General features: G+C 54.5%; 1 protein-coding gene across 1 annotated transcript; it reads right to left on the bottom strand.

The window, feature by feature from the left end:
• Positions 1-1,261: 1,261 nt before the first annotated feature.
• Positions 1,262-7,305, bottom strand: TAL1 (TAL bHLH transcription factor 1, erythroid differentiation factor). The gene is made up of 3 exons (XM_054572223.1): positions 6,860-7,305; positions 5,451-5,545; positions 1,262-1,716 (listed from the first exon to the last, which is right to left on the bottom strand). Exons 1-3 carry the CDS (start codon positions 7,303-7,305, stop codon positions 1,262-1,264), a joined length of 996 nt encoding a protein of 331 aa, XP_054428198.1.
• Between the last annotated feature and the right edge of the window lie 926 nt (positions 7,306-8,231).

Here is an 8,231-nt window from a genome sequence, read left to right on the forward strand (position 1 = left end):
TACGCAGTGAGGGGTGTTTAAGATTCTGCTAAGTGAATGTGCATATGTTTGGGTCTCAGCTAAGGCCTGGTCTCCGACTGGATTTCCCATGTCCTAGAAGTGGGACTGGATCCTGGGTAATATCAAGACCTAAAGATCCCACCAATCACTGAATTCAAGGGAAAAAATCCCAAGTGCCAGGGGGAAAAACCCCCACAAAAACCCAAAGGGATTCCTAGGACAGTTTGCGCTCAGTTCAGTTCAGAACGCCGACCAGACCATAAGCTAACACACACCCTGAAGCAGGGAGGTTCCTCTGAGCATGCTGGTGAATGCACAGGCAGGGCTCCCATCTTCTGCCAGCACCAGCACAGGCCCATCCGCACACTGGCATTTGCTCACTGCAGGAACAGGGATGTGTAGCTGAGAACAGAAGCAGGTAGCTCGGAGACACTGCCAGGGCTTGGAACCCACGTGCCCCAAATAGCGCTTGCTCAATTTCCTCTAATCATTTTTCCTTTCTCTGCCATCACACAACCCAAAGAGCATGCTTACAGCTGCATACTTGGTTCCCTCAGCCACAAGGATTGGGAAGGCAGGTATCAGTGGGGAGAAAGTAAAGCTTCAATCCCCAGGGCAAGAAGTAAGAGCTACTTGGTTTTCTGACCCTCTGGCCCAGCTAGTTGGGAACAGGTGGTCCACTGGCCATCTTCTTCAACCAGGCCCTGAAGAAGGCACCTCGAGGCTGTGACTCTGCAGCAGTTGGCAAGCTGGATGGGCCAAGATGGACCTGGGTGGAGATGGGGCTCAAGAAATGGGTAGCTATTGGGTACCTATATATTTGGACAGAGTGGTCACAAAAGCCACCCAGCCAGCTTGGGAGGGGCTAAAGGCAAGGCAAAGGCTGCTGAATGCCTCACATGAGAGCTGACAACCCCAGGTCTCAGCGAAGACAGGGCTCCCAAGCTCCAGGCCAAAAGCAGTGCTGCTCAAGCCTCTTACTTGAGAAGTCTTAGGGATTGGGGAAGAGAGAAGACCGTGCCGTCTTCATAAAAAGTACCTACCACTTTGCTCCATTTTTCTGTTCTCCTACTGAGGCAGGAAATGAAAAAGCCAGCCTCACAGGCAGTTTGGGCTTCCCAAAGTTCAGGCATCAAGGAAAGCTCATCGAGTCCATTGCCCTGCTTCAGAGCTGCCCAATCTTCACCCACCTGCCCTGAAGCCCACAGTTCCAGCGGCCTGAGGGCACCCTCCTGGCCGGCCCAGGATGGCCCCGGACCCATCACCGAGGGCCAGCTCCATCAGTGGCGGGCAGCATGGCAGGATGGAGGCTGCGGGCTGTGTGCTTGGGTGTAGGCTCTTCTGTGTAGCTGTCCGGGCTGGCTGCCCCATCCAGGGAGCTGCCACAGCTGGAGTTGGGGGACAGCACATCCTGCAGGAGGTCGTCTGGAGGTGCACTGCCCCCTCCCCCCCCACCCCCTCCAGCAGCCCCCACCACGGGGTCCTTGCCAGGCTTAGCCCGCTGGGTGCCCTCCTCCTCCTGGTCATTGAGCAGCTTGGCCAGGAAGTTGATGTACTTCATGGCCAGGCGGAGGATCTCATTCTTGCTGAGCTTCTTGTCTGGGGGGTGTGTGGGAATCAGCTTGCGGAGCTCAGCGAAGGCCCCATTCACATTCTGCTGCCGCCATCGCTCCCGGCTGTTGGTGAAGATGCGCCTTACAACTTTGGTATGGGGACCTGGAGGGCCGGAGGACAAAGGTTAGGAGAGTGGTTGGAAATCTCCCAAGGATCTTCTCTTGTAGCGAAGGGGAAAAAAACATCCTTTAGGAAACTGGGGAAACCCAGAATGCCTCCTTTCCAATTACTTAGAAAACTCTTATTCATCCTTCAAAACCCAGTTCATCTGTGCCCTCCTCTCTGAGGACTCCTCTCACTCCCTCCACAGAGATCTAACCAACCGCCACAGCCCTAAAATGTCTGCATCTCCATTACTCCTGATCATTGCTGTATATTTCTATACTTGCCTCTCTCTCTCTCTCTCTCTCTCTCTCTCTCTCTCTCTCTCGGCAGTGAGACATTTGAGGACAGGGACTGCATATCATTCATTCATTCATTCATTCACTAACTCACTTGCACCAAGAGGCCATATTGCACTAGTTACAAAAACAAACTCTGGAGCCTCTGGGACCAGATTTTCTGGATTCAATTTCTGACAAGTACTCACTAGACAGTGACTCTGAGCAAGTTACTTAAACTTCCTCTGCCTTAGCTTCATCATCTGTAAAATGGAGATAATGCTAGTCACTCAAGTGTAAGATTATCCCATGGATTTAACAACTAACACACAAAGTACTTAGGACAATGCCTGTCTCAGAGTAAACATTCATACAATCAATGTCAGCTGTTATTACCGGTGCTTAAGTTATTTCCTAACAACACCGCATTATGCCAGGCTCTAGGGAATAATGGCGAGGAAAACAGAGTGACTGCCCTCCTGGACCTTACATTTTAGTGGGGATGACAGATGATGAACAAGTAGCAAACAGATAACAAACAGACAGGAGGCTGAATGTAAATAAAAGCTGGAAAGGAACTACTATGTTTAGCTGAGTGGGTTGGGGATGGCCTGTTGGAGGAGGTGACATCTATAAGGTAAGAACCTAAGGCTGAAGAAGAGCCAGCCAGGCACAGAAAGAGGGAATGGCATGTGCAAAGACCCTGAGCTGAAAAACAGCTGAAGCCAACCTGGCTGGAATTGTGCGGGTGAGATCAGAGGAGGCTGAGTCCAGTCCCACAGGGCCCTGCAATAAGGTGTGAGGATTTTGCTCTAAGAGCGATGAAAAGCACAGAGTAAGGATTTAGTAAATGTCTGCTGACTGCTCATGCTGGCAGATGGAATGGAGGAGAGAACAGAGACTGAAGGGAAAAGGACTTATACTGTGGGGTCTCTTCCCCAGGAGAGGAGTAGAAAGACAGCCATGAGCAGGCTCAGCCTGAGGCTCTAGGCAGGCATTGGAAGGCTGCCTCAGTCTATCCGAGTCCACAATACACTGATTATAGACTGGATCAATATTCACCAGCATTCATGTACTAAGACTTGCAGAGCAGTGGCAGACATTAGCGTGCATGGATCTAGCACATATAATGTGCAAAGCGCTGTGTTATGTACAAGCCTGACCTGGATTCCCAAAGACAGAGTTGGACCCTGCCAGTGCTCCCAAGCTCCTGGCTGGGGTGGCCGCTTCCCTCCCTATCACAGAGCTGGGCTCCCAGTAGTCTTCAGGAAGCTCTGCACACTGAAGGAATTGCCAGTATTGGCATATTTGTTTGTTCTCTTCCTATGACTCCTGGAACCAGACCTCAAAATGTGGAAACTCGGGTAAGGGGAAGAATAAACGAAAAGTCAAGACATCCCCTAAGGCCCACTTCTCATTAGGTCCTCAGCTAAGGAAGCTGGGACAGAGAAGACCTTGCCTCAAAGGTTAGTCTGTGGCCCAGCTCCTAGTGCCAACACTTCCTGCTTGATCATCTCTCCTACATGTGAGCACGTGCACGCGTGCACACACGTACACACACACACTCACACCATGTTTTCCCAGGAAAGATCACTCATCCCCTGCCACAGTGCCTCTGAAGCTGTCCTTCCAAACCCCAACAGGCCCCAGCCCAGCTGACTGTTTGCCAAAGGCCAGACCCAGGCTGGAAAAACACAGCACACCTGCTGAGCAGTCCTACCCTAGGTGCCTCAGAGGAAATAACTCGCTGTTCTCCACTTTCAGGCCAGATGGTGGGGAGTCCCTCAGCTGTGACTAGGGAGAATCTGCCCCTGCTCCATGACTAATGGTACTGATCTTGAGGGAGCGCCTACCTGGCGAGAGTGGGGAGCTTTTAGACTACTGTCAAGCTAGAGTTAGACGGGCTCCAGAAGGAGCACCTACCCTGAGCCAGGACCTAAAAACACTTTATCCCATTGTACACTTTCAAAAATGTGAGGAAGCTATTATTCCCCCCACTTTACAGGTGAGGAAACTGAGGCCCAGGGAAGTTCAGCAAAAGAACCACACCAAGTCCCAACTTTAGACCTTGCATTAGTTCTGCTACTATGCACTCTTTTTGATTAAATTTCTGACTTCAAAGTCCATGGGCTTATCCTGCACCCTCACGCCCTTCCCTTCACCCTCATTTCTGTCTATTCTTCTGTAGCTCTTTCCCAGAAAACTACCCGCCTCTCCGCACCTTTTTCTTGCCTGAGTCTGTCCATCCTGTGCGTCCTCTGTCTCTTTCTGGCTGGTCACTGAATAGGTGCTCAGTAAATACTGGTAATATGAGTAATGGCTTCCCTAACCCTCCTGCACTCCCCTCAAACCCTCACCCCCTTCTCATCTCTTGCCTATTTCTGTTGCTTCAGCCCTTCGTAGAAAATGCCTCTTCTCTGGGGAGCTTCAGGGCTAGTCGTACCTACTTCCTGTTTGGTACACCTACCTCCCCTCTGTAACGTAGCATCAGTGACACCCCATCACCCTTCCTTCTTGGCCCTACACTCCTGTTGCCCCAAGCTGGCTGGATCTTTTGAGGCCTGTCCCTTGTCCAGACTCCACCCCCTCTTCCCTTCAGAAGACTACCAGGAGCTCCCCTCCAGAAGCTCCAGCTCAGTGCACATCCCTCCCACCTGCCCCTTGCATGAATCTCAGCCTGGCTCCAAGGCCTCCAGCGTCTTTCCTTCAGGAGCCCTGGCCCAGCCATACTGAGCACTGGGAGCTCCAGGGATTTCCTCCACATCCCTCAGCTCTGAAGAGCCTGTTCTCCTGCCCTCCGGTGCTGGGCCCCACCTGCTACACCCAGTCAACCTTGGGAAGAGGGAAGGGGTCTTCAAACTCTCCACTCATTTAACTTCTTCCCTCAAGTTCAGGGCCAAAGACTACTCAGGAAGTATACAATAGCACGGCTAGGGGCCCTTCTCAGGAAGCAAAGGGGCAGTGTAGAATCTATGACGTCAGGAAGGGAACGTCAGGTCTCTGTCCTGAGTATGGTACAAGGGACAAGAAGGCCCCACAATGTAGGGACTTAAAAGGAATTGTACCTTTAAGGTGCAATTCCAGGCAAGGAGCAAACTCCAGACTCCAAAGAGGCCTTAAAAAGACGTGCAGGGAATCCTGGAGGGTTAGTGCTTAGAGTAGGGGCAACCTGCGTTTTTGTCCTCCCCCAGGATCCTTGCCCAGCGTAGGGGTGGAGCTAGAGTAGCGACTGCAACTGACCCTTAGAGGTTTGGGCTAAATGCCCATGTATTTTCACTCCCATGTCCCCTCTCCTCTCGTCCCAGCTCAATAGCAAGGCAACTTCTGGCAATTTGGGGTTCCAAGGTAGCCTGCCTATCCATGTGAGACACCTAAGAGTTGTCCCCACAATCCCTCCCCCAGGGTCTCTAACCACCATGAGGGGCAAATAACAAAGGTAGGGGCAGATAGACTCACCATCAGTAATCTCCATCTCATAAGGGGAGGGTCTCCTCTTCACTCGGTTGTTGGTGGCAAACATAGAGAAGGCATCTGGCTCCCCAAAGAACCCACTGTGGGAAGGAGCAGGCAAATCACAAGAGCACATGTAGGGTGGAGGTGAGACAGAGGCTCCTTAGCAATCCTCCAGCATGTCCTTGAGCCTCCCACCCCTGGAAAAACAAGGGCAACCCTGGTCCCTTCACTCCTGAATTAAGGGTAGGAGCATGAAACACACACACAAGTGTACACAGAACACTCCCATCCTCTCTCTGTGGTGAAACAAGCAAGGCATGGAAGGGTCACATACCCACACATCCCTACACACACACACACACACACACACACACACACACACACACAGAGTATCAGAGGTGAATATATGGAATGAACACCAAAAAAATGAACACACACCCCCCACAGACATACTCCCCTCCCCGCATCCAAGCACACAATCTACAAGCTCCACTCTCAAACAGGCACTCACACAGGCAGGCATTGCGTTCACACTTGGTGGTGTGCAACTCCAGCACCACAGAAGGGCACACTGTCCCCTCCCTCCAACCGCCCCCCACCTTCACCCTGGCCCCACGGGGCCTGTGGACAGACGACAGACAGGAAACCCTGAGTCACCACCGCTAACATGCTCCCTCCATCACCCATTTTGGACTCTCTATAGCTTTTTTCTGGAGTCTCCTGCAGACTCACTGAATGACCCACACTGTTCATTCCTGCCTCATCCGTTTGTCCCTCCCCCAACCCTGCCACCAGCTCTTCACCATCTCAGTGGCCTTGGCAGGGAAATGGACATCCTCACACCAAGGAGTGAAAAGCTCCTTGGGGCCAGAGACCACAGCTAGGGACAGAGGGGCTGGAGAAAGGAGGAGGGGATCTTTAGATGCAGAAGAGGGGGACCATTTCCACCCACTCTCAGATCCTTACCTCTTACCTGTCCCCAGAGGGCTGCAGCTTCCAGAAGGATTTCACAGTGGAGTACATTGAGACACACTCTTGCCTGGTACTCACATTCAAACACTCCCTTCCGTCGTCCCCTACCCCGCAACCACACAGCAAACCCTGCTTTTGCACACTCCCTTCTCGGCTTACCCACACCCGGGCGCGCTGCAGTCACAAGGCACCCCCGATATCTTCCCGCGCCCACTCACGCACGCGCTCCCCCCTCCACACACACGCTCACAGCGGGCTCCTTTATCACTTGCACAAGGGGACCCTAGTTTCTAGGCTCTGACGCCCATGAATTTAAACGACCCCCTCTCTTCTTGCGTTCCAGTCACGCATCCCACGAAAAGCAGACTTCCCCCGCCCCGGGGCCGTGACCGCCTGGCCCTCGCCCACCGCCCCGCCGCGCCCTCCCCCGGGGCACTTACCTGCCGAGTGTGGCCAGTGGCTGGCTGAGGCTGTAGAGCAGCGTGCGGCCGGGGGCGGCTGGGGCTGCCAGCGCGGGCGGGCTCAACTGCACCATCCGGCCGTCACCGGTCAGCTCCGCCGGGGCTGGAGCGGGCGCGGGCGCCGGGGCGGGTCCGGGAGGTCTGCACAGCTCGGTGGTCGGCACCCGATGGCGCGCTTCGGCCCCTGCGGCGTCGCGGCCCTTTAAGTCTCGCGCGGCGCCGCCCCCACCCGCGGGGCCGCCCCCCGGGCCACCGCGCGCTCCCAGCTCGATCACTGGGGGCTCGGCTGGGGTAGAGCGGCTCGTCTCCTTGGCGACGCCGTTCAGCAGGACCAGGTGCGGGGGGGCCATGCGGTCCTCGGCCGCCTCCCGTCCCTCTAGCGGGGGGTCACTGCGTGCCGCCTCGCTCGGCGGCCGCTCCGTCATCCTGCCGGCAGACAGACAAACAAGCGGGCGCCCGCTCTAAAAACCACCCCAGTCCACCGACGTGGGTGGGTTAAAGGGGTGAAGGCAGAAAGAGGCACTCACGCACCGAGACGTGAGAAAAGGCGACAAACTTAGAGCCACATCGACACACACTGGCCCTCAGGGCCTAAAGCCCAGGCAGGGCTGGGGAGGGAGTGATGGGTGGGGGAACCCTGGTTCGGGAGAAGAGCGGAGGGTGCCTGAGAGACACAGAGACTGAGGGCCGAAAGGACAGAGATAGAACAGGACGACTATATTGGAAGAAAAGGAATATAGCCATCGAAAGAAAAACAGAAGGGGAAAAAGGAGGAAGGAAATGTAGAAAGAGGCGAGAGAGAAATATCACCACCACCCCCAGTCCCCTTTCTCAGGCCGCAAGGGAAGAGGAGGGAACAAATCCCCGACCAAGTTCCTCCCGCCCCCCTTTTGGTTTTGGCGGGGAATCTGTCCCGGAGGTGGGGTGCTTTAAGAACCTCTCAGCGATACTGCCCCCAGCCTTCCGCCATACATACACCTAGAAACCTGGCGGGTTGCAAGTAGGGAGTGTAAGGAATGGAGGCTCCAGGACTGGGGTCCACTCTGCTGGAGCTGCCAGGGAATTATCCGCAGGAACCAGCACCCCTTTCAACAGATATTCGCCCTCTCTGGGGGTGTCTCTCTACACTAAGCAAATCCCCGTTGTATTCTGTGCAGCCGCTGGAAACCCCAGCCATCCTTTACTCCCACCGGGACTGGAGATGAGACATCTGGAAGGGAAGATAATGATCCTGGCCCTGCTTCCCTGCACACTCCACCCTCTTCTGCTCACCTGCACTCAGAAGTGAGGTGGAGTCTGGAAGGGAGGCCCAGCTGCAGCAGTATGGAGCCTGCGCATTCAAAGGGTGCCC

The sequence above is a fragment of the Pteronotus mesoamericanus genome, unplaced genomic scaffold (assembly GCF_021234165.1).
Source record: "Pteronotus mesoamericanus isolate MK-2021 breed Mesoamerican mustached bat unplaced genomic scaffold, CSHL_Meso_final contig_105, whole genome shotgun sequence".
NCBI classification, from domain to species: Eukaryota; Metazoa; Chordata; class Mammalia; order Chiroptera; family Mormoopidae; genus Pteronotus; species Pteronotus mesoamericanus.

Bases quoted from the DNA above. Each gene is read 5' to 3' on its own strand.
- TAL1 (XM_054572223.1), bottom strand. From the start codon at position 7,305: ATGACGGAGCGGCCGCCGAGCGAGGCGGCACGCAGTGACCCCCCGCTA. The intron at 5,546-6,859 runs GTAAGTGCCCCG...TCCTTCCCACAG, and splicing joins CCACTGGCCACACTCGGCAG to TGGGTTCTTTGGGGAGCCAG. The intron at 1,717-5,450 runs GTGAGTCTATCT...CCGGCCCTCCAG, and splicing joins TGAGATGGAGATTACTGATG to GTCCCCATACCAAAGTTGTA.